Consider the following 27,128-nt stretch of genomic DNA (forward strand, 5'->3'; position numbering starts at 1 on the left):
AATAAGATTCTCCAGGTTTTTTGGTCCATTGGTAGTGGGAGAAATCGCCAGAGGATTCTCGGAAGGAACTACTGTAGAATTCAGTAAGAATACAGTGAGAATTATTTTTCCAGGAGTTCCCTTTGGAGATTACTCCAGGAATTCCTACTGGGGATTCCTGAGGGAATTCCAACCCGGGATTCCTCTATTTTCTCACCGGTGATTCCTGCGGGTATTTCTAGCGAGCAATTTCCAGAAATTCCCACCGATGATTTCATCAGAAAGTCAAACCAACGATTGCTCCAGGTATTCCCATCGATGATTACTTCAGGAATTTCCTCCGGAATCTCCCGGTGGGAGCTCTTAGAACAATCAACGGTGGAAACTCTTGGATCAATCCTCGATGGGAATTCCTGGAGAAATTTGATGCGGACGGCGAGTTTAAACACTCCTGAGTTGAGTTCGGAGACTACACACCCACATGACCCACAACCCGGTGACGAAGAGTGCATCCGATGCGTCGGACGGAAACTAAAGGAACGTTCAGGTTTCGGAAGAGCACCTGGTGGGTTGGGAAGCAAAGGTGTCCCTGGTCCGTATGTTAGCCCGGTGGACAAATCGTACCACGCAAGCCACGCAAAGACAGCCTAGAGCCCCCTTGCACTCCATAAGGGCCCAACGGAAGTTTGGACGAACGGGCGGCAGCACGGCACTAGGCAGCATCATCGGGATTCCACACTGACACCATACACGAATTATCCGTAAATACAGCTGTAATTGGGCAGAAATGGGACCATGGGGACGATAGGAATCTCCTAAATAAAGCCACAATCGTAATTCATTGTTTTCCCTCTTCTTGCGATGCCTCGGTGGAAAGTTTAAGGCTGGGAGTTCATGGGACTGAGCGGGCGTAACGAAGGTTAAGTACAGTTCCTCGGTGTCAACTGGTTTCACGGTTGAAGGTGGCGAATACATATCACAATCCTAAAAAGAAATATTTTTTTAAATCATAACAAACGTTCTAAACCTAGGATTTCTAAACTAGCTGAAAAAGTTCATGGTGAACATTTTTGACAATCCGGGAGCAATGAACTGAAATTTCTGGCTACTGTGTTGCTGCATGGGCTGTCGGCAAGATCCATCAAAAATGAATTACCCCTCATCAAGCGTAAAAAGCTGGATATCCAGCATTTACGAGCACTAACGTCCGCCAGAATGATATGCACATTTTATGATAAGAATCAAACACTGATGTATGTCTGGTATGTATTGCTTGGCAGCTGTTGATAAGATCTATCTTCAATCTTTTCAAATAACTGCCAAATATCACAAGTCAGACCTCAGGTCGTATGATCCATACCATAAATCGTTCACAATTCATGTGGCCATTAGTATCTGTAAATGCTGGAGAAAAATGTTACCGAGAAATATGAATTCTTTGGTTTTTCAAAGGCGAAATCTGTTTACATAACAACAAATATTATTGCATGTTTATTTTAACATCGGTTCAATTGACCCCATTAAGGACAAGGTATTTGGAGTACATAGCTCAAAATTTCTAGAGCACCGTTTTTAAGAACCGTTGAACGGATTTGAATTAAAATGCATCACGCTAATTGTTCAGTGGTTGTCCTTAAACTAATTGTATTTGTATTGTTATCAATGGCAGTTTACTATTTACTAGATTCCTTTAATTTATTGGAAAACATTAGAAAAATCATTGTTCATCTTTTTCTTGTCTTAACATCCTCACTTGGATAAACCTGCTTTTCAGCTAGTTTTCTATAAGTACTTCCTCAGTTATTCATTGAGAGCTTCCTCTGCCAACACGGCTTGACGTCTGTCAGTTTTAGCGAATAACATTCGATAACCGAAACATCTACTGTACTCAAATTTAAAACGAAAACTATAAAAAATGTGTCAAGTGATTTTGTATTTGATTATACAAACATGATCCAAGCAACAATAATACTTATTGTTATTCATTTGTTACAAATTGTTTTTAAGTGTAATTGAGAAATAAACTCTTTTTTTAATAAAAAGTCCATGAGAACTTTGCAGGCACTTTTGCAACTATTTAAAAACAACTTAAATTAATTTTTACTGATAGTAACTTTAAATTATTATAGAACTATTGAAAAACAATCGAATCAATCAGTCACTAATAAAGCTAATGTTCACTTATTGTACGAACTATATGGGCTTGATTTCTATTGTAAAAAGTAACAATATATCTACTATGTGTTTTATTGTGAACAATAAAACCAGTCATTTGTTAATAATATTTACCATGTAAAGAATGGTAATTTTTTATCCGGGTAACCATCTACAAAACGCTGATTAGACCGGTCGTCCTCTATGGGCACGAAACGTGGACTCTATGTGCAGAGGACCAACGCGCACTTGGAGTTTTCGAACGGAAGGTGTTGCGTACCATCTACGGCGGAGTGCAAATGGAAGAAGGGACTTGGAGAAGGCGAATGAACCACGAGCTGCATCAGCTGCTAAGAGAACCAACCATCGTCCATACCGCGAAAATCGGGAGGCTACGGTGGGCGGGTCACGTCATCAGGATGTCGGATAGTAACCCGACTAAAATGGTTCTCGTGAGTCATCCGACTGGTACAAGAAGACGTGGTGCACAGCGAGCTAGGTGGGTCGATCAAGTGGAGGACGATCTGCGGACCCTACGCAGAGTGCGGAACTAGAGACAAACACCCATGGACCGAGTGGAATGGAGACGGCTACTATGTAGGGGAAGGTGGGGTAATATGTACCCCCTAAGAGCAAACGTGACCCTATTACAGAGATTTAGATGATTTAATCGGTGTCTTGCATATTGAAATTTAATTTACTTATTTATCTGCGAGACGCCAACTTTTGGTCCGCAGTATATCAATTTTACTCAATCAAATTAACAATTTAAAAAAGTGTTACTTTTTGTATGCTGAATAACTGTTAGGGGCAAAACGCACCTTGAAGTGGGGCAATACGACCTCTGGCATTTCCCGCTTTGAATTCTGATGAAATACCACGCTGCTCCATTTTACTTTATTTAGCAACTGAAAGGTGTAGGAGGCGGATGGTAGTTAAAAGGATGATCTCATATAATCGGCGCGCAATCGCTTAAATTGCGTGCGCTTCAAATTAGACAATCTTTCCCAATGTGGAAAACATCGTTTTCCACGCTTTTCATTCCAATATTCTTGTCATTTTTGGGCTCGTTCGGCTCAATTTTCCATCTAGTTTGCTTGCATCTGACGGAACTTCACTTATATAGTGCAATAGCGTGAGGGCGTTTTGCCCCGTGGGTGCGTATTACCCCAGGTTACCCTACAGCAGAGGCCACCCCGGCCTTAGCCTGATCGGTAAGGTTAGGTTCAATGGAACTACGGCCATTTCAGGTCAGGGTCTTATCAGGCGGGTTTCAGGAACACCCTTATCAAAGGGGTTCAAATTTAAAGGGTATGCTAAGGAAATTTAAGAAGAGTTTGAAAAGGGTTTCAAAGGTTTTTGTGAAAGCTGAAAATGCTCTAAAGCTTACTGAAATGTCTCTGAATGCCTCTAAAACGGGCCCCGTCCACCTGAGACCCTCCGAAATCCCTGAAAATGCTTACGTAACGCATCTGACGCCCGCCGACACGCCTCTAAGACCCCCTGGAAGCGCCACAGAGATACCCCATTGAGACACCTTTAAATGCCCCTGAAACCACTTGCTATCCCTTGAATGTCCTTGAACCCCCCTAAAACATTTCTGGGGGCTTCCCATTTATTAAACTCTTACGTTATTAATAGACAGCCCCTGAGACTCGCTGAAACTTTCCTGGGACTCTGAGGGCAGAGAAAGGTTGTCAGTACCTCTACCCGAGCTTAAGCACAATTTCTCTACTGAATGTGAATCATTCTAACAAATGAATATCAGAATGTGCTTAAACAATGTTATTAGCTTTACGACTTTAAAACTTAGATCTTTTATGCAGCTTGCTTCCTTATACCAGATGATCATTTTTACTTGAGAAGTCGTATCCTGATCCACGTCGGTCAGCTCAAACCCTCTTGAAAACTTTTGTCCATACAGAATAGAGAAAACTTGTACATATATACGTTGTTTTAGATAGATCCCCTACTCCGAAATAAGCGTGGTTTATGAAAATATTCAAAGCAAAAATCCGAAGCCTTCGTTTGAGAACCGCTGCCCCAAAGAAACGGAAGGTCGTAGATCGAACTCTAGTAAATGGGTAACCGACACAGGAGTAGGTTGGATTCGTTTAAATTTTTGCCATTTCTTCTTTAGATTGGACCGTGCTTCGATCGTAATACTGAATCTTTGCAGAAGAACACAGACACCCGCTTTCCGACACTCGCAACAGCGAATGAGAAGATCCAACCGAAAGTGGTACGGTACCTACTCGATCAATGTGAGAGAGAGCAACAGCTAATTAATGTTCACGATGTAGATCTCGGTAGAGATACCACCTCAGCGAGCTAGGCGGGATTAGCCATACAGTAAATTTTCTCGAGCTTCGCCGAGAGCTTTGTAAAATAGAAATTATTTCAATTGCAGCTCAGCTACATGCAAATCATTTAGAGCCAATCAATTTCCGTACTTCCTCCCCGCTGGCGCTGGCACCCTGGCACGTTAGACAACCGTTCCTTTCAAATTTCAAGGTGTTCCTGAAATGTCAACCCAGAACAATACCCACTTTGTCGAGTCTGTTATTGGCTGATTAAAATTGGCACGTCAAATTGTGCACACTTGCAGGTGAAGCACCGTCGTCGTTCTCACAACAAACCCCAACAGTCGATTGAGCACATTGTTTGCATGGCTTTCAACCTGTGTGTTTCTCCCCTTTCCTCATCTCCGGCCAATCTGCAACCAATATGTAGCCTCAAAAGCCTGACATTAACGCTTCCAAATGCAAATTTGTGGTAATTTGAGCAAATTGTAAACTTGCCTGTTCGTTGCGCGCGGTGCCGACTTCGGCAGGCTGCATTCTTAGCAAATGAGAGGAGTGTGTGGATCTGAAGAGGCGTCTCTGGTGCTGCTGCCGCTGAAGCAACGAAGACAACAACGTGATTACAAATTGGAGTTCGACTAGGGCGAGAGAAGGGATTCAGTACAAAAATGGTAGGTATGGAGTGGAGTCGGTGGTGGTAATGGAACCTTGGAAGTGAGTGCACTGTGTGATTATCGCTAGATATACGGTATTGCAGGTATGCTTCGACTGCAACAACAATAAACTTGTCATTCGGATGCTACAAGAAGGAATGGCGTGTTGTCGTTGCTGTCTTCTTGGGTTTGTTTTTGTGTTTTACCTTATTTAGGCGCCAAGCTGGATGGAAACACAACTGTTAGAACTGACAGATACAATAATATGCATAGAGTAGCAAAGATTCGATTTTTGCAGCAGAAACACTATTGTTATGGCAGCACTGGACAAGTAGTTACTAGTTGCTGCCGTTGCTGCACGGTATGATTTAGCTTTAGCCGATGATGTTGTGTAAATAAATCACAGGAGCATATTGCATTTTTTGCACCCTATTAGACCCCTGCTCAAAAAATATTGTCACACCACAATATGTTCCCACCAGGCTACAGTAAAGTCTCCCTTTGTAGTATTTTTTTCATTTACTCATTGTATCACTTCAAGTAGATTCAGAACGTTAAATTACTCCATATTTCGAAAGAATGACTTGCAACATATTATTTTCATGATTCAAACTTATAAAAACAACAGAAACGATTGTAACAACTAAAATCTGATATGATCGCATTTAATCTTTAAATTCACAATGTTTCGACTGTATCGATATTGGTGGACTTGACTGTGCATATGAAATGATATTGCTTTGTTTTGATCTGAGCGGAAAAATGTCCTTCGCTGTTTTCGTTCGGCTCCTCTTGAATTAGGGATCGTTCTGTGAGTATAATTTTCAATTCAGTTCTAAAAGAATCTATTAAAGTTGTGATTTTTGTTTGAAATCCGATTGTACAGGAAAGAAAAATATCAACAGCATGGATGATCAACAAGGAAGTGATACGGAGGCACCAGAGGCCGAGCCTGAGGCAGAATACCTGATCGATAGTGATATGCCGGATGCGTGGAGTGCGGAGCTGCCGGAAGATCCCCTAGATGACATTTTTGACGATACGGAAGACCAAAAGGAGGACCAGAACAATCGATCAAGCCGGTCGGGCAGTGCGAATCACGAAGTTGAGAGGTTGGGGGATTCCAGGGATATTTTCGACTGCATCTTCCTCGCATACAAACGGCAGTTTAAAGGACAATCTTCCGGGGCATTCATTGCACGATGGCAAATCTCAGCACCCACTATTGAAAGTTTTGTGTGCAAGTTGTGGAATTTGGCGAAGGATCATTTGAACCGGGAGGTCACCTTCACCGTGCAAGCAGATGGATCAACATGCCCACAGTGAGGGGCGAATGAAACACCCACTGAAGCAGAATTTGACAAATTTGTGTTGTTCCAGTCAGGCCGCCGAAACTACTCGTTGGATAAACTAAAGGAGGGTAGCAGTCTGTTGCAGAGTTGGAGAGACAAGGAGATTACGCTTCTCCTACACGTATACTCTTTGTCCATTAGCAATCGCACGGTTTGGAACTCAGTCAAGGAGAGCCTCATCAATCCTTTCGAAAGAGATCGCTCGGGAGCTGCAACAACGCAAGCTGTGGTCGAATTAGCAGATGAGTTGAGATCAAAACACGGAGATTATCTCGATGCACACGGTATGGCATGGTCGTTTTGGGCGAACGCCATACTGAACGGTCCGGCTCACTTGAGAGAGTCCCTTAAGGACCATCCACCGCAGCATAGGGCTCACCTCTTTCGCGCCAAGGAAGGAAAGCACGTTAACGCGATTCTCAGAGAACTAACGGTGGCTCATAGTGTGAACAACAGTTATCATGAAGCAGTTGTGGCGTTGCGGCAAATTTTCGATACGCGTGAATTAAACGTACGGAATTTGAACAACTCAATGAAAATGTTCAAGACTCGGTTGGAGGCATTGGAGTTAAGAGACAAACTGAGTGATTCAATAATCGATGCTATGAAATCGACGGTTAAGGTACAAGAAGACCAGCTAGGAGAAAAGTTGAAGACACAAGTGATTGATTTGGAAGATGTGGACCACATGTAAAAATATTGTAATACGGTTTTATCATTGTTTGGTTTGTCACGATTATATACTGTTAAGTAATGGTTTGTTAAACAAATAAAGCTGAGCTTGTTTTATTCAAATGTTTCTTTTTTCTGCTCATTTTCTTCGAAACCCAGATCGATTATATCCTCCGGAGAGGCGACGGTTGTATCAAATTTTCCTCCGCAAATATTTCCACACTTCCGATAGAGTTTATCCATGCTGTATGAATGGAATCCGCCCGGATAAAAAATTACCATTCTTTACATGGTAAATATTATTAACAAATGACTGGTTTTATTGTTCACAATAAAACACATAGTAGATATATTGTTACTTTTTACAATAGAAATCAAGCCCATATAGTTCGTACAATAAGTGAACATTAGCTTTATTAGTGACTGATTGATTCGATTGTTTTTCAATAGTTCTATCCAGCTTTTTACGCTATGATGAGGGGTGATTCGATTTTGACAATTGTTGCCGACAGCCCATGCAGCATCATAGTAACCGAAAATTTCAGTTCAACTTCGGAAAATGTCAAAAATTTTCACTTTGAATGTTTTATATGTTTGTGTACATCGTTCAATGAAAATTTCTTCTTTAATTTTAGGTTTGTGAACACCACCTTCCTTTGTATTACCGTAATCAATGCAATTGAGCATGCACAGGAAGGAGATTAGTTGACGATGAAACACCAAATGTGTTCAAATAGCCGCATCCACGGCCGCAACCCATTACAAACCCCACCCGCTCAGCAGTATAAACTGTCAATGCAGGAGCTTGGAGACATTGAGGCAGCGTTTGGCCCGGGAAGTCGACCGTGCCAGCCAAACAAAGGGCTGTGCGGAAACACCAATGTGCTGGTAGCCAACGGCAACTTCCGGGTGGGCTCGAAAGGCCTTTTTTGACTCTCGTGATCCTGTGCTTGTTTAGAATGGGGGAGCTTTCGATTGGGTGGTCCTAAATTGTGAAAAAATATTTGCTTGATCTTTTGTTCTACTGTGTTCGCATGTCGAATAAGGGAGTTATGCCGGGTGTGTGGGTCATCGTTAATGGCGAGCTGAAGTCGGAAGAGTCGATAGCTCGGTGGGTTGGGATCAGATCCACCGATCGGCTGATGGAAGTATCTGGTGATCAGGGTGTGGTTGGTGCATGGCCGGGGAGCGGAGGTACGCCCATAAAAGAACGAAGGGGAAGGGACTTTTAGGGAAAAATTACGTACAAAGCTAAATGATCTCAAAAATTACTTTGTAAAGTTGATTTTAAATTTGTAGCGTGGGTATCATTGATCATGGGCACTTCTATTTCCATTTAGTCTTTATATTACTGAAATCCTATCGTCTGGCAATTTGGCCTAAAGATTTTTTCTTTGTAGGAATCGGCAAAGGACTTCGCTAGGTTGGCAGGATGAGCGTAACAATTGTAGGGAATTTGAAACTTCCGAGCGCCTGGGGGTTAAAGTGGGTTGATAGAATTGCGATTTATAGAAGAGTCATTTGATTCATTGTCGTCAATTATTTTCTCTACATGTTCTATTCCGGCAATCACCTAAAATTAAAGAAAAAACATTAAAAACATATAGAAAAACCTAGAAAAACTTAAAAACATCCGAAGTGAAAATTTTTGACACTTGGGTAGACTTGAACTGAAATTGAACCGACTACTCTGATGAGCTCTGATGCTGCAAAGGCTGTCGGCAAGAATTGTCAAAACTGCATCACCCCTCATCACAGCGTAAAAAGCTGGATAATAATTTAAAGTTACTATCAGTAAAAATTAATTTAAGTTGTTTTTAAATAGTTGCAAAAGTGCCTGCAAAATTCTCATGGACTTTTTATTAAAAAAGAGTTTATTTCTCAATTACACTTAAAAACAATTTGTAACAAATGAATAACAATAAGTATTATTGTTGCTTGGATCATATTTGTATAATCAAATACAAAATCACTTGACACATTTTTTATAGTTTTCGTTTTAAATTTGAGTACAGTAGATGTTTCGGTTATCGAATGTTATTCGCTAAAACTGACAGACGTCAAGCCGTGTTGGCAGAGGAAGCTCTCAATGAATAACTGAGGAAGTACTTATAGAAAACTAGCTGAAAAGCAGGTTTAGCCAAGTGAGGATGTTAAGACAAGAAAAAGATGAACAATGATTTTTCTAATGTTTTCCAATAAATTAAAGGAATCTAGTAAATAGTAAACTGCCATTGATAACAATACAAATACAATTAGTTTAATGGGGTCAATTGAACCGATGTTAAAATAAACATGCAATAATATTTGTTGTTATGTAAACAGATTTCGCCTTTGAAAAACCAAAGAATTCATATTTCTCGGTAACATTTTTCTCCAGCATTTACAGATACTAATGGCCACATGAATTGTGAACGATTTATGATATGGATCATACGACCTGAGGTCTGACTTATTTGGTGATATTTGGCAGTTATTTGAAAAGATTGAAGATAGATCTTATCTACAGCTGCCAAGCAATACATACCAGACAGACATTAGAGTGTTTGATTCTTATCATAAAATGTGCATATCATTCTGGCGGCCGTTAGTGCTCGTAAATGCTGGATATAAATGTTAGCGGGAAATATAAATTCTATGGATTTTCAAAAGCGAAAACTACTTACAAATAACAACAAATATTATTGTATTTTTATTGTAACAACGATTCATTTGACGCCATTCAATTAATTGTATTTGTATTGTAAGAACAATGAAAAAACATTAAAATATATTGTTATATTTTGAAAATTGCCCTAAAAATGTCTCATAAAAACACAATACATTCTATTGTTTTTCGCGAAAAAGTGTATGAAAATTTTCTCAAAATTTTATGGTTAAGATACATAACGACCACCATTTTTTATTGTAAAAGTGCCATTTACCATTCGCCGAATGGTATAGAACAATAGGGGTGATGGTGAGTGTGTTGTGTAAATTACAATATGTTTAATGGTGAATATTTTTCGAAAAAATGGTGTTGTAACAATAAAATTTATCGTATTTTTATGATACTTTTTATCAGGGCGATCATGATTTCTGCTACGAACTGAGTCATATTTCGCACATCACTCTCTTTGTAACACTCTTGCATTTTTCTCTTCACAATCCCGAAGACAATTTCGATTGGGTTGTAAAAGGAGTGTATGCGGGCAAAAATATCGGATAGATTCCTAGAGATCTCAGATACGACGTGATATTTGCATCGCAGTGAATCCGTGCACCGTCTAAGATCCAAATAGAATTTAAACCAGGGTAGGTTTCCACTCTTCCGCTTCGAAGTGCAAACTGACGAATATGTTGGAAGAAGTTGAGCCGTGTGAACGTTCCTTTAGTGTAGGTACATTCCAACATCCCATTCTGACCAATCATACACAGGCATGACACTCGTGGCTTGCGGACGAACTCTCCACGACAAATCAGCCTTTTCCTTTCTCAGCATATCCACGATTCCGCAGCATTCCCCGATTGTCGAAGGAAACCTCATCCAAGAAGAGCAGGTTAGAGTAATCCCACGGCAGCGCGTTTAGTTCCATAAAGAATCGATATATGTCATCCTGTCTGACCTGCAATGCTCGCCTTTCTAGACACTTCCATGTCAATCCTTCGCTGTGGAGTATGCGGCAGATAGATGAGGCCGAAATCTTCATTCGGAAATGGGTTTCAAACATGTTTGCAACTTCATCAAGATAAAGTAAGGGTTTTTTTTATACAATACAATCAACCATAGACGCTTATCCGCTCCGAAATTCCTTGTAATAGTTGTATTCTACTTTCTTTCGTATGTTCCAGTGCGCTCGTAATATGAAATCCAGTTGCTGATAGTTGACTGATGTTTTCCGTAAATTTTAGCAAGCTTCGAACGTGAAAGTCCCAGGAAATAGTACCCATACAGAGCATGGTACACTGTACTAGATGATGAACGACGTCGCTTCACAGCTTGTATTATTTCGGCCATTTAAATAGTTATTTCTCCTAATTTTAGTTCTAATTGAATATTTAATCATTAGAGAAAGTTCTATGTGCAAATTCTGAAACATAAACAAACTTGATCAATGAACTTCATCAGGGTCTGTCCATAAACTACGTAGACTCTTAGGGGGGACGGGGGGGTCTGGCCAAAGTCTACGCTCCATACAAATTTCGAAAATTTTGTATGAACAAAAGTCTACGAGGGAGGAGGGGGCGTCTGAAATGGCCGAAAAAAAGTCTACGTAGTTTATGGACAGCGCCTCAGACCAACTCAGCTGTCGATGACAGCTCGGATGACAGATCAATAGGTGGTGTGAAAATATTTGACATTTTTAAAAATATGGCGATAACTCTTATAAGGAAAGCAATAAGCAATAAATGTCAGGAGTGAATAATAAGGACAGGCGTCAACAAAAAAAAAAACAAAATTTGTTGTAATGGAAGAATGGGAAAACCAGTAGATTGACATCAGTTTGAATTGAAGGTGACGAATATAATTCAGCCGAAAGTAGTGAATTCAAAGAGTGTACAAGCTGAGTCATTGATGAAAGACTTAGCAGTCATTGTTGTTCCGAAACAATTCTGTGGAATAGAAAGCCAAACTGACTCCGATCCCACACCATGAACACTCCTATTTTCGTAATTCTATCTCTCTTTCAACTTAGATGTCAACCTATCAACAAGCTGAATTGTTTTAACGGATTTGTCGGAATGGCTTCCTTAACTTCCACGAATGAGCAATGTATAATGTATATTCTGCTCGATGGCGGAGTCGATGCAAGAGGACGTTGAGTGGGTTCAATGTGGGCGGGAAGTGTTGACTAAAAGGTGGTCAATAGTGATCTGTGGTTACCACAGTGTAGCCGATGTATTCATCAGTTGCATAAGGTTCTTGATACAGCGAGCACGAAGTTCGGTCAAAGAAGCGATGTCGGGTTCGATCAGGGAGTTGGCTCTGACGTCGATTTAATTGACAAACAGTTCGAAGAGTGGAGCGTATCGCAAAGGCCTTTGCGAAGCAAAAGAAGAACCTACTCACTCTGCAGAAGGCGTGGAAGGAAGAGCAGCTGAAACAATAACAGGAGATGCGTGTGCTGGAACTTCAGATTCAGTGGAAAATGGAGCAGCAGCAGTTGGAGCGTGAAAATCTGATAGATGCTGAACTTGCTACATAGCAAGACTTTCTGAAGAAGTGAGATGTAGATTATCAGCAGTGTTAACGAAGTCAACATCAGAGGAAGACAGTACAGGAGTGGTTGAACAACCGTTGATTGTCGGGAAACGTATTTGAAAGGAGTTGACCTATTGGGAGCATGAAGTAGTTTGCTGGCTGTCGCAGCGAAACCGCAGGCAATGGAAAATGTGCCAATGATCGCCGAAACCAAAGCCGACGTAGTAAAGATAGCGAGGAGTCGTTTGAAGATGTTCGTCTGGAAAGTAGTCGGTGTAGTAACTTGCGAAGTAACAGAGATGCTCAAGGCCAAGCGTTGACCGAAGATCCCGTTAGCAATTAGCGGCCTTGAAAAGCAGTAACACGACATACCAAGAATTTTCTAAGAGAAAGGGAAGTCTGGACACTCTTTATCAAGGAGATGCGCTCGAGGCCATAAGAAGCCGGCTCATTCTACAGGACATAATTACTGCTCTGCCGAATCTGTTTGCGAAGCTGAAGAAGCTGCTGAAGATGCAACTTACGAAGATGAGGAACAATGCAATGGTGGCAGCCAGGTTGAAGGAGCACTTCGAAGATTGTTGCTTCCACGGACATAGTTGATAACAGCCTAGTAGTAGAACAACCAACACTGAATGAGGTAAAGAAGGTCCTGAGGGAGTTCAAACACAGCAAAGAAGCTGGGAAGCTGGCGAGATTCCAGTAGAACTTTTTAAGGATGAAAGCTATCGGCTACATCAATCAATCCACCAGATTCTTGTCAAGATATGGGAGGATGCAAAATTGTCCACCAGAGAGGGCATAGATAGAAGTGTGTTAAATGGAGAGAATTTCTATTCAATTTGGCGTACAAGATTCAGCCGCGTGCCCTATTAATCAGGTTGGGACCTCTTGTGGAGTGCTTCATCGGCAAATACGCAGTATAAATAGCCGACTCACCTTCTTTTGTCGTCAGAACATAGTTTTCTGACAAAGTTACTTAGTCTAATATATAATATACCTAGAGTTTGGATCGCAGACGAAGTGTTTTCCTCATTTGTCACCTTGAATGGAATATAGCAGAGTGATGCTCTTTCCTTTTCTTTATTATTCAACGTTTCACTCGAAGACGCTAATAAATAGGAGATCTGAGGTGCAGAGGAGTGGTACTAATACCACACACGGTCGCATATGCTCCTCGGTTTTGCAGACGACATTTATCTCTTCGGCAAAGATCGTAGGGCAGTTGAGGAGGCTTAGCTCCTCTTAAGAGGGAGACAGTGAGGACATGCCTGAACAAGACCGAGTGTATGATAGCGGATAGAGACAGAGGCAGGCCTAGTGGTGATAGGGATGTGATTGAAAATCATGAAAAGTTTGTTTGTCTTGTATCTCCATACAAACTTTGTATGGACAAGTCTTGGGAGGGGTGGTCTGAGATGACCTAAAAAAGTTTACGTAGTTTATGGACAGCGCCAAACACGTTGCAGTCAAGAGGCGTATTTCAGCTGCAACAGGTTGTGTAACAAACTACATAGGTCTCATAACGCGCAAACGCAGGCGAGACTCTCTGCATAAGTCGCTGATTCTTCAGGAGGCCCTTATCGGTCACGAGGAGTCGATGGTAAAAAAGGTAGACACAAAAGTTTTAGAGGTTTTGAGCGCAAACTGCTACGGAAAATTCTTGGAGGGCAATGGTATGGTAATGGTTTGAAGCACAGACGCATGAAACACGAGTAGTGTCAACTGCACAAAGAAGCAACTATTGTGAAACGTATTAAATATGACAATCCAGCTTATAGTACCTAAGCTGGATACATAGCGCGAATTTCGGAAGTAAGAATTGCGAAAATATGTTAGCCAGGATTCAGGAACCAGATGACTTCAAGATCGGCCAAGTTGGTATACGCTTGACGCTGGATTAAAGTAGCCAACACTACTGGATAATTTCCTCGTAGGTACTATTCCTCCTTTAACCATTTTTTCATGCCAAAAACAATTTCAATCATGAATTTGGGCCTTACAAAACAGTATGCAGCGAATAAAAAACAAGCGAATTTTAACAAATGTTGCGATCAATCAACTAATATTTCCCACCGGAAATACAACCAGATAGCGAAAATTGTAAACATCACACGAATCTCAGCTGAGGGGAGTTATCATTTGCCTTCTCGCGAGTGCACATTAGTTCCACACACATATGTACTCTGTGCCGCATCTTCGTCCCAGAGCTGCTGCACGAGTTGCGGACGACTTTTACAAACACAGCAATTCCATTTTTCATCATTCGTCTCGCATGTAAACATTGTTCTCGGAATTACCCGGTGCGGAGCGGCGCGGCGGTATGGCCCAGCCCCAGCGAGATTATCCACCGACCGACCGACCGAACAGTTGGATGGATGGGCAGCCGTTAATTTTATTACATTCGCACGCTTTGCCGTATAGCCAAAGCCCAGCCTTCTTTCTCAGAGCTGCTAGCTCTCCAAAGACGATTGAGGCGGCCAAGACGGGCGGTAAGATCGGATGTGCAGTGCAGCGGTGTGGTGCTCTGCTCTTGGGGTGTAGTGAGTGAAGATGTGACGTGTTATCAACTAGTAATTATCATTTGCCTACGTACGTACGGGGCGGCCGTCGTCGCCGGCTTTGATGGACGAAAGGAGACGATCATGTCTTTCATCATACACTGATACAAATTTCCTAGTGAAATTCACTTGAGAAACACGATCGTTGAGTATAAACGCAGAAGTCTATGACTTTCTTCCCGGACGCTATTGATTGTTCCATAAAACCTACGCATGGTATTTTGTTCCAAAACCAAAAACGAAGCAATCATATCGCCTTGGTGATCTTTTTTTTCTTTTCTTTCGCTTATTTCTCATGTTTTGTTAAAGCACGGTAAAATTATGGATAACATATGGAAAACCGCGACATTTTTGGCCGACTGGATGCAAGGCGTCTTAGTAAAGGTACTCAAAATGAGTGACCTGACTGTATGCAATAAATGACGGGGCATCATGTAACTGTGTATCGTTCTCAAAGTTCTCTGCAAAGTGATCCTTAGCCGGATACAGGAGAAGATCGACGCAACTCTCCGACGGCAGCAAGCAGGATTATGTGCCGGACGATCCTGTATTTATAGGCCATATTGTCACGCTCCGTATCATCTTGGATCAAATCAATGAATTCTAAGAGTCGCTCTATCTGGTGTTCATCAATTACCAAAAAGCTTTCTACTGTCGCAACAACGAAAAAATGTGGGGAGCCCTTGGGCGAAAGGATGTTCCTAAGAAAATCATAGGCCTCATTCAAGCACAGTACAAGGCATTTTCGTGCAGAGTTCTGCACAACGGTGTTCTGTCCGATCCCATCCGGGTCGTTGCTGGAGTTAGGTAAGGATGTATAGGGAAGTGGAACCATCTCGGCAGGGGTCTTATTTTGGGCACTTTTCTGCTGTAACTCAACCAATTCTGAATCAATTGACACAATTTTTGGAAAGTGAGATACGTATAGTATCTAGCCGTGTACAAAATTTCAAGTCAATTGGTTTGGAATTGACTTCGCTATAAGAGAGCCCAAAATACCGGCCGCTGCCCAAGTGGTTCACTACCCTACCGCTAGTGAAACTTGGTGTGTATCAGCGGAGAACACTCAACGGTTGCAGGTCTTTATCAATAGATGTCTGTGGTATATAATTCGTGCATGGTAGCCTGACAATTGAATCTCCAACGTGGAGCCCCATCGTTGATGTCATCAAAAGCCGAGCGGGAGCGAAAATGGAGATCGTGCCGAAACGAAATCAGCAGCAGGAACGCAGCAGGACATCGCAAGCAGATGCAGACCCATGGCAGCGCAACCTCAACAACGAAATCAAGCAAGTCGATAGAAAATTTGACCTAGCCACAGGTCAAGGCGATAGCGGGCAATCGCCCCGGATGGAGATCGTTCAAATCAGCCCTCTGCACCACCGTGGGTGCTAAGGACTGAAAGTAGGTAAGTAAATATATTACAGTTCTACGTGCACTATAAAATATGGAACAAAGGATAGACACAGAATGTCTAACACGTGTAAAACCGAATTATATAAGCACAGACAAACAGACGTAACACTTCGAACATTTTTCGATTCAAATCATAGTCACGCAAACATTCGCCCAATACTAAAAGGACTATGTTTGACCGACCACCAACTAGGTGGCGGTAGTGAGCAAACGTCAAAATCGAACAAAAACTATGCGAGCGCCACGGTTGGGCAGTTGGCCAACTATCAAATTTTAAAAAAGACCGTTAAATTGGAGTACGATGGGAATTATCAGAGTGTTACGTCTGTTTGTCTGTGATATAAGTATTTAAATGAGTTAAAAGTTGTAAATCTAATTAAAAAAAAAACTTTTTATCTAAAAGCTGGTTCACTGTAATACCTAGTAGTTTGCGCGCTGCTCCGAAAGATTTCGGTACCCCTTTGCTCCTTTAACAGAGGGTCCCAGAGTAACTTTATAGGGGTGTTTCAAGGGGATTTCAGAGGCGTTCCATGGAGTCTCAGCGGGATTTAAAGGTGACTTAGAGGAATTTCAGAGGATCTTGGGATTCCAGGGGGCTTTTGGAAGGTTTTAGGTAAGTTTCAGGAGATTTCGGCTGGTTCCATCACTTCTCATAGGCGTTTTAGGATGTCCCAGGTGGATGCATGGACATTTGAGGGGTTTCTAGGAGCTCAGGGAATCGCTTTAGGCTTTAGGATGGTTTAGAGGGTTTCAGGTATGGCCTTGGAGGTCCCTGAATTTCGCTGAAACATTCTTACCCAAATGCATCTGAAAGGATTTTAAGCCCTATAAAACAAACACCAAACCCCAGAATCCCCTGAAATACCCCTGGAATGCTGCTGAAGATCACCCAACAAGAATACAAGAGGAAATTTCAGAAGAAATCTTTGGAGAAGTTTCTGAAGCTCATTGAGGGCAGTACGTAAAGGAATCAAGTGAAATACTTTCCAAGGAAAATGGTATAACGCCATAATTGGGACAAATCCTGCTTCTCAGCTTAGTTTTTATATGGACACTTCTGCAGTTTTTATCAAAAAATTTCGTCTTCCAATAACTATTTTGTATATGCATATCGTTAGGCACAAAGATGCCCAAGGTAGTCTAGGAGAATTTTCTGCAGAAACCTTTGAACAATTCTGAGGGAACTCTGTGAGCAGTTTTTTTTATGATGGAGTCTTAGATAAATGTTTAAAAGGATTCACAGCGGAATACTTGTGATATCCTTAAATAAATCTTTAGAAGAGATTTCTGAAAAAAAATGATGTAAAATTTGTAAGTTTACGAAAAAAAATTGTTGGAATATTTCTTTTAAAAAATCCTTGAAGGAATTCCTGATGGATTCGTTGGAGAAATTTTTGTTGGGAATTCCTTGATGAAATCTCAGGATGAAAGGGAAGGGGGAAATTTATATTGAGTTCTGTACAGGAATGTTTAAGTAATACCTTCAATATGATATCTTTAGGGCATTCCTGAAGGAATCATTGGAGAAATTCTTCAGAAAAATTCAGAGACGAATCAGCCAAGGGCTGAAAGTCTCTTTAACCCGGGAGCGGTCGCGTCGTGTACTGAGTACACGAACCATGAAAAATGCTCGCATGTGGTACACAGCGTAAGCGGGGCGTCGCTGCAGGTAGTCAAAGACGCGACTGCTCGAGGGTTAATAAAGACAAATCAATAAAAAAAAAAAAAATAAATCAGAAAAATTCAGGAAGAATGCCTGGAAAATCGCGGAGGAATTTCTGAAGAAAGTTTTGCAGTAGTTCCTGCGGGAATCCATGCTTTGCTGCTACCAGGATATAAATCTCAGATTCTAAAAGAAATTGGTTCATTTGCTTGCTCACTTGTTGTGCAAAATCGACACAAGTTTGAGTTACGTCAGTGCTGTAGAAACCGAAATTGATACCACCAAAATTGTGAGGAAAATCGTGGGAAAAAGAGAGAGCGATAGGAAAAATAACACGGCGTGTCGTGTCTCCTCGAATCAATAGTTTTACGAAAAATCACAGATGCTGTATAAGTTGACGTTTAGAATGCAAACAATTTTGACGGACGATAACACCCCGAAGACAAACACTTTCGCCCAACCAAACTAATCCTAAAAAAACCCGATTTAATCCACCTATGGTGAACAGAACCCTTCTTACACTTATTAAAAATATAGCTGTATTATGCGTATTAAGCAAATTCATTTTATGTGATTGACCAAAAGTTCTAGAAAATATTGTGGATTCGACATCTAGTGAATTGGTTCCCAAAATAGCATCAGACCATGGACTTACCAGAAATGCCAGACACCTCCTAGAATCTTATATGAAATGTTAAAAAAAATAGCTTTCATATTCTGGAATATTGTATCTTTTGTTAACTGCCAAATAATCTTGAATCGATTAACAAATGGATAAGAAAATCAGCGAGATGTACTTTGTCTAATATCTCTTAATCAGTCGTCAGTCTAATATCTCTTGGTATTCATGGTTATGGTGTAAAAAGGATAAAAATTATATATCTACTAAGTTAATCAGTTTTGGCATTAACTAGTTATTTTGGCTGTCCGGTTCTTGCATTTTCCCACAATATATAAATTCAAAGCTTTCATTTAACATATTGTTAGTTTTCATAAAATTCATGTACATGTACATGTATATTTGTAATTTGTTAATTATAATTTTGTTGAAAACAATAACCTGCTAGAATACACTTTGTATGAGATCAGCATTATTTATTGAAAAATAATTTCCCATAGACTGGTGAAAAACTAATGCAAGATAACAAGTGAATATAACAAAAAAAAAAAGAATTTTTTGAAATACTCTTCGTAAGATATCTCAGTAATGAAATGTCGAATCGAAATAAAATTTCAGGGCCTTATACAAGGATATTGTAGCTTTCATTTGGTGCTTAGAGAACCCAAATCGGTTGACAGATGGCTGAGATATTTATTATGGTACCCTTGGTCCAAAATCTCTCAAAAAGTTAACCTGTATTACTCCCAAGTACTCTTTAAAAGATATCTCGGTAATCAAATGCCCAATCCTAATGAAATTGTATAAGGTTCTACTAGAATGTTGTAGCTTTCATCTGGTGCCAGGATAACCGAAATCGGGTGACAGACGGCTAAGATATTTATTATTATACAATTGGTCAAAAATCTCAAAAAGTTAAGTTGTATAAATCCTAAGTACTCTTCGAAAGATATCTCTGTAACCAAATGCCCAATCGAAATAAAATTTCTGGGTGATCTACTAGGATGCTGTAGCTTTCATTTGGTGCCAAGAGAACTTAAATCGATTGACAAACGGCCGAAATATTTATTATGATACACTTGGTCAAAAATCTTAAAAAGTTTAGAAATATGACTCATAAGTACTCTTCGAGAGATATCTCGGTAACCAAACGTCCAATCGAAAAAAAATTCAATAGCGTTCTACTAGGATGTAGTAGCTTTCATTTGCTTCCAAGAGAACTCAAATCGGTTGACAGACGGCTGAGAAACGTGCGTGACTTTTTTTTGTAACGCACATACACACACACACATACACACATACACACATACACACACACACACATACAGACATTTGCTCAGTTCGTCGAGCTGAGTTCATTGGTATATGAGACTCGGCCCTCCGGGCCTCGGATCGAAAGTCGGTTTTTCGAGCGATATTTATACCCTTCTTATGGGTGTAAGAAGGGTAAAAAGAATTTTTTGAAATACTCTTCGTAAGATATCTTAGTAATGAAATGTCGAATCGAAATAAAATTTCAGGGCCTTATACAAGGATATTGTAGCTTTCATTTGGTGCTTAGAGAACCCAAATCGGTTGACAGATGGCTGAGATCTTTATTATGGTACCCTTGGTCCAAAATCTCTCAAAAAGTTAACCTGTATTACTCCCAAGTACTCTTTAAAAGATATCTCGGTAATCAAATGCCCAATCCTAATGAAATTGTATAAGGTTCTACTAGAATGTTGTAGCTTTCATCTGGTGCCAGGATAACCGAAATCGGTTGACAGACGGCTAAGATATTTATTATTATACAATTGGTCAAAAATCTCAAAAAGTTAAGTTGTATAAATCCTAAGTACTCTTCGAAAGATATCTCTGTAACCAAATGCCCAATCGAAATAAAATTTCTGGGTGATCTACTAGGATGCTGTAGCTTTCATTTGGTGCCAAGAGAACTTAAATCGATTGACAAACGGCCGAAATATTTATTATGATACACTTGGTCAAAAATCTTAAAAAGTTTAGAAATATGACTCATAAGTACTCTTCGAGAGATATCTCGGTAACCAAACGTCCAATCGAAAAAAAAATTCAATAGCGTTCTACTAGGATGTAGTAGCTTTCATTTGCTTCCAAGAGAACTCAAATCGGTTGACAGACGGCTGAGAAACGTGCGTGACTTTTTTTTGTAACGCACATACACACACACACACACACACATACACACATACACACACACACATACAGACATTTGCTCAGTTCGTCGAGCTGAGTTCATTGGTATATGAGACTCGGCCCTCCGGGCCTCGGATCGAAAGTCGGTTTTTCGAGCGATATTTATACCCTTCTTATGGGTGTAAGAAGGGTAAAAAGAATTTTTTGAAATACTCTTCGTAAGATATCTCAGTAATGAAATGTCGAATCGAAATAAAATTTCAGGGCCTTATACAAGGATATTGTAGCTTTCATTTGGTGCTTAGAGAACCCAAATCGGTTGACAGATGGCTGAGATATTTATTATGGTACCCTTGGTCCAAAATCTCTCAAAAAGTTAACCTGTATTACTCCCAAGTACTCTTTAAAAGATATCTCGGTAATCAAATGCCCAATCCTAATGAAATTGTATAAGGTTCTACTAGAATGTTGTAGCTTTCATCTGGTGCCAGGATAACCGAAATCGGTTGACAGACGGCTAAGATATTTATTATTATACAATTGGTCAAAAATCTCAAAAAGTTAAGTTGTATAAATCCTAAGTACTCTTCGAAAGATATCTCTGTAACCAAATGCCCAATCGAAATAAAATTTCTGGGTGATCTACTAGGATGCTGTAGCTTTCATTTGGTGCCAAGAGAACTTAAATCGATTGACAAACGGCCGAAATATTTATTATGATACACTTGGTCAAAAATCTTAAAAAGTTTAGAAATATGACTCATAAGTACTCTTCGAGAGATATCTCGGTAACCAAACGTCCAATCGAAAAAAAATTCAATAGCGTTCTACTAGGATGTAGTAGCTTTCATTTGCTTCCAAGAGAACTCAAATCGGTTGACAGACGGCTGAGAAACGTGCGTGACTTTTTTTTGTAACGCACACACACACACACACACACACACATACACACATACACACATACACACACACACACACGTACAGACATTTGCTCAGTTCGTCGAGCTGAGTTCATTGGTATATGAGACTCGGCCCTCCGGGCCTCGGATCGAAAGTCGGTTTTTCGAGCGATATTTATACCCTTCTTATGGGTGTAAGAAGGGTAAAAAGAATTTTTTGAAATACTCTTCGTAAGATATCTCAGTAATGAAATGTCGAATCGAAATAAAATTTCAGGGCCTTATACAAGGATATTGTAGCTTTCATTTGGTGCTTAGAGAACCCAAATCGGTTGACAGATGGCTGAGATATTTATTATGGTACCCTTGGTCCAAAATCTCTCAAAAAGTTAACCTGTATTACTCCCAAGTACTCTTTAAAAGATATCTCGGTAATCAAATGCCCAATCCTAATGAAATTGTATAAGGTTCTACTAGAATGTTGTAGCTTTCATCTGGTGCCAGGATAACCGAAATCGGTTGACAGACGGCTAAGATATTTATTATTATACAATTGGCCAAAAATCTCAAAAAGTTAAGTTGTATAAATCCTAAGTACTCTTCGAAAGATATCTCTGTAACCAAATGCCCAATCGAAATAAAATTTCTGGGTGATCTACTAGGATGCTGTAGCTTTCATTTGGTGCCAAGAGAACTTAAATCGATTGACAAACGGCCGAAATATTTATTATGATACACTTGGTCAAAAATCTTAAAAAGTTTAGAAATATGACTCATAAGTACTCTTCGAGAGATATCTCGGTAACCAAACGTCCAATCGAAAAAAAATTCAATAGCGTTCTACTAGGATGTAGTAGCTTTCATTTGCTTCCAAGAGAACTCAAATCGGTTGACAGACGGCTGAGAAACGTGCGTGACTTTTTTTTGTAACGCACATACACACACACACACATACACACATACACACACACACACATACAGACATTTGCTCAGTTCGTCGAGCTGAGTTCATTGGTATATGAGACTCGGCCCTCCGGGCCTCGGATCGAAAGTCGGTTTTTCGAGCGATATTTATACCCTTCTTATGGGTGTAAGAAGGGTAAAAAGTAACAATAAAAACCCGAAGTGTCAGATCAGAATGAAAAAAAAAACAACGTTTTTACTAGTCTTCGGACTGCAAAAGCCGAAACCCATTCCAATGTTTGAATAAAACATTGAAGTTAATGAATTAATAAAACCCACTTTTTCTGGCACTCACAATATGTAACTCTCTTTTAAAAATGCCTCTAACATTCTGAAGAAGCCAAGAATGTCAAAACAAAAGAAGACATATGATTTCCTCGAGAAATTTTGTCTTATGATAAGATTAGCTTCTGTAATAGTCAATTTGCATACTGGAACACTCGGGATTGAAATATACCTACCTTGATACCTTGTTGGCTACAAAGTAACTTTACTCCAATGCCGAGCGTATAGTAGAGCACCATCTTCGTCGGTCTTGGGCGATGTTCCTCCAGTTTCCCCGAACGTGTAGGGATCGTAGATCTTCTTCAACCGCGTGCAGCCAGCGAGTTCGCGGCCGCCCACGAAGTCGCCTACCTCTACCGGGTTCTCTGCTGAATATTGTTTTCGCTATTCTTTCTTCCGACATTCGCACTACGTGTCCAGCCCACTGAAGTCTGCCGTATTTTATACGTTTCACAATATTCGCATCTTCGTACACTTGGTACAACTCGTGATTCATGCGTCTGCGCCACACTCCATTTTCTTGTTTCCCACCGAGAATTGTCCGCAGCACTTTGCGCTCAAAAACTCCAAAAGCTTTTCGGTCTACCTCCTTTAACGTCCACGCTTCGTGACCGTAGAGGGCAACCGGAAGAATCAGCGTCTTATACAGAGCGAATTTTGTTTGCGTTTGCAAGTTACGGGACCTAAGCTGGCTACGCAATCCGTAAAAGGCCCTATTCGCAGCTGCAATACGCCTTTTCACTTCACGGGAAACGTCATTGTCACATGTCACAAGTGTTCCAAGATAAACAAATTCTTCAACAACTTCAAACACTTCCCCATCAATCACTACCTCAGCACTAACACCACTAGGCCTGCTTCTGTCTCTACCCGCTATCATGTACTTCGTCTTGGTAGAGTTAATCGTCAAGCCTATCCTCGCTGTCTCTCTCTTCAGAGGAGCATAAGCTTCCTCCACTGCCCTACGATCGATGCCGATGAGATCAATATCGTCCGCAAAACCGAGGAGCATGTGCGACCGTGTGATGATAGAGCCATTCCTCTGCACGCCTGACCTCCTAATCGCTCCTTCGAGTGCAATGTTGAACAATAAATTTGAAAGAGCATCCCCCTGCTTCAATCCATCCAAGGTCACAAACGACGTAGACACTTCGTCCGCGATCCGAATACTTGATTTTGATCCATCCAGCGTTGCGCGTATCAGCCTAATTAGTTTCGCCGGAAAACCATGTTCTGACATTATCTGCCAAAGCTAATTTCTTTTCACTGAATCGTACGCTGCTTTAAAATCAATGAACAGATGGTGAGTCTGCAAGTTATATTCCCGAAATTTATCTAGGATCATCCGCAGGGTAAACATTTGATCCGTCGTTGATCGGCCCTCACGAAAACCAGCCTGGTATTCGCCGACGAAGGACTCCTCAAGAGGTCGCAGTCTGTTGAACAGGACACGCGACAGTATCTTATACGCCGAATTTAAAAGGGTAATCCCTCTGTAATTGGCACACTCCAGTCTGTGCCCTTTCTTGTAGATTGGGCATATGAGGCCATCCAACCAACTAGTGGGCAATTCTTCATCCTCCCAAATCTTTATAATAATCTGATGGATTGATTGATGTAGCTGCTCGCTTCCGTGCTTAAGAAGTTCGACCGGGATCTCGTCCTTCCCAGCAGCCTTGCTGTTTTTCAGCTCCTTAAGGGCCTTTTTAACCTCATCCAGTGTTGGTGGTTCCACTGCTTGACTTGATTGAAATATACAGAGACCAATTTATAAAAAAAAACAGAGAATTTCAAGGAATAAAACGCATTTGGGTAGGATTTGATCCGACGACTCTGTATTCGCTAGACCGACGCTTTAATCAACTAAGCCACATAACAGATACAATCACAAATGCTATTATTTAGGAACTTATTGAGATTGAGATTGAGATTACAACGCATACCTATCCAAGACAATCTGACCTTGCAAGAGATTGTACGGATTTCATCCTTTTATAACTAAAGCACATCATAACCACGTGCGTGAAAATATAAAGTGTGGCCACTTTCGAATAGTATAGAGTTGTATAAGATACTACATTGTATCGCAAAAGTGCAAACCTTAAATCGCATAAGACAACGCTTCAAGTCATAGAGCGTTACCCAAGTTACAATTCCATTGCTAATTGGTTTTGTTTGATTTTCATAAGGGTTTTATTACAGCAATAATCAAAATTGACAGTTTTATAACTACTTTTATGAAAACCATTGATGAAAGATTTTATTATCGTCGCACCACCAAATCGAAGTCGTCGCGTGCAGCACATGTCATTAAGCTAATTAAGAGTACTAATGCACTAATCCAAATTGAGTTGCGACATTTCTAAGTAGATTAAACATTAATTCTCGTACGTTCAGTCACTTCGGGTTTCGACCAAAAGCATAATATATGTAGTACTTGAAGATATCCATTAAATTTGATTTTAAGAGTAAACAAAACTCTCCGATATGTAAACCTTCTGGCATTTATTATAACCAAAATAAAACTGTCCGAACATACAACACATGGCGATCGTTTTTATTTTGTTACTGTCCAAATTGCGTCCCGTCGGGGGCGCATTGTTGTTATTCTGCTTTGCAAACATAAGCTCACCGAGTCAGGAAAATATAATGTTATCTATTGTACACAGAAAAAAATAATCATGTAAAATTCAGCGAAAAATCATGCACATAAAGGGAATGCTAGAGGTAGTGCATATTAACATGAGATATTATGTAAAATTACGTTACGTTCGTGTAAATTTTCGCTAATAGTCGCGTAATCGGTTGGTGTCCATGATGGTTTACGCGATGAATGGCGAAAATTTACACGATTGCAATGTAATTTTACATTATATCTCATGTAAAAGTGCACTAACTCTAGCATTTCCTTTATGTGCCTGATTTCTTGTTGAATTTTGATTACATATTTTTTTCTGTGTAGTTTTGCATTGAAATTTTTTAGAATATTTGAACTGGATGCACTCGGTGGTTTTTTTTTTAGTTTTTCATAGAAGATCCCAATATTCTTCACTAACATAAATTTCCAAGATTTATAACTCATAACTTTACTGATATATATGGGCCCATATAGCCGAGGCGGTAAACGCACGGGTATTCAGCATGACCATGTTGAGGGTGACGGGTTCGATTCCCGGTCGGTCCAGGTCTTTTCGTAAAGGAAATTTCCTTGACTTCCTTGGGCATAGAGTATCTTCGTGCCAGCCACACGATATACACATGCAAAATGGTCATTGGCAGAGGAAGCTCTCAGTTAATAACTGTGGAAGTGCTCATAGAACACTAAGCTGAGAAGCAGGCTTTGTCCCAGTGAGGATGTACGCCAAGAAGAGGAGAGGAGAGGAGGAACTTTACTGATAAAGTCATCAGTTCTAGTGGAATTATCGTGAAATTTGCCTTCAGTGTCGCTCGTCTCATGAAACAAACTTTCAAACGCTCGCGAAAATTTCTTACTCGTTGTTATTAAGTTACTTACTTGCTTGTTCTTGTTAGGTGTTTCGTTGTTTTCGCTTTGTTTTTATCTACTCGCCGGTCGTTATTCTACTGCTGCCGCTGCCGCCGCTGCTGTAAATGTTGTTTTTTTTTTCGCTCTCTCGTCGTTGAGGTAATTATTTATACAACTGATATGACCGCGGACTGGAAATGAATTAATCGTCTTTCCACCACTTTGTTGTTGTCGTTTTCTTCTCTTCCGATGTATTTGAATTAATGAATTCACGTTGAATAATTGAACCACACCGGACTCTATCAATGCGGCCGTTTTACACTGTCGAAGCTGGACAATTTATGACAGTTGAATAATCGTGCATTAATAATTCTTCTTCATTCACTACATTAATCACAACACGAAATCACTCGTCCTAGTGATGCACTGCAACCAGAATTTCAAGCAGCATAAAAATTTCGAACACACTGATTGTAGTATTGTAGGTAGCACCTTTGTCAGCTGAAGGTTTCCCTTTTGATTCAATCAATCGAACACAACACCATAGACAACCAGGATGACGATGGCGACGACGACGACGGCGATGAAAAACGATGCGAACCGGACGATGGCCAAGCCGAGACTACAGCACGTCTAGTGCTGACCAGTCCAATCGTGCGCCAATGGCTCGCGAGCGATTCGCATTGCTGTGATCGAACCGATGCGATGTGTGATCGATGAACGGACGGATCTCTCACTCTCTTTTATACGCTCGCTCTCCTATCTCTGGCTTCGTGAATGTGAAGC

General features: G+C 40.5%; 2 protein-coding genes and 1 long non-coding RNA gene across 3 annotated transcripts in view; 2 read left to right on the forward strand and 1 right to left on the reverse strand.

The window, feature by feature from the left end:
* The window catches only part of LOC109408720 (protein N-terminal asparagine amidohydrolase), a 97,359-nt gene extending 70,294 nt beyond the window's left edge, over positions 1–27,065 (reverse strand). Inside the window, exon 1 of the mRNA XM_029874959.2 lies at positions 26,373–27,065. The gene's annotated coding sequence lies outside the window, so the exon portion shown is untranslated. The remainder of the gene's footprint in view (positions 1–26,372) is intronic.
* Positions 1–27,128, forward strand: part of LOC134289462 (uncharacterized) — a 209,586-nt gene that overhangs the window by 43,932 nt on the left and 138,526 nt on the right. The gene's annotated exons all lie outside the window — the stretch shown is intronic.
* On the forward strand, positions 5,535–7,135 carry LOC134291716 (uncharacterized). Its single transcript, XM_062859836.1, is given in 1 exon segment — positions 5,535–7,135. A coding segment is annotated over 1 exon segment (1,140 nt). The 5' UTR covers positions 5,535–5,995.

Source organism: Aedes albopictus, chromosome 3 (assembly GCF_035046485.1).
Source record: "Aedes albopictus strain Foshan chromosome 3, AalbF5, whole genome shotgun sequence".
Lineage (NCBI taxonomy): Eukaryota > Metazoa > Arthropoda > Insecta > Diptera > Culicidae > Aedes > Aedes albopictus.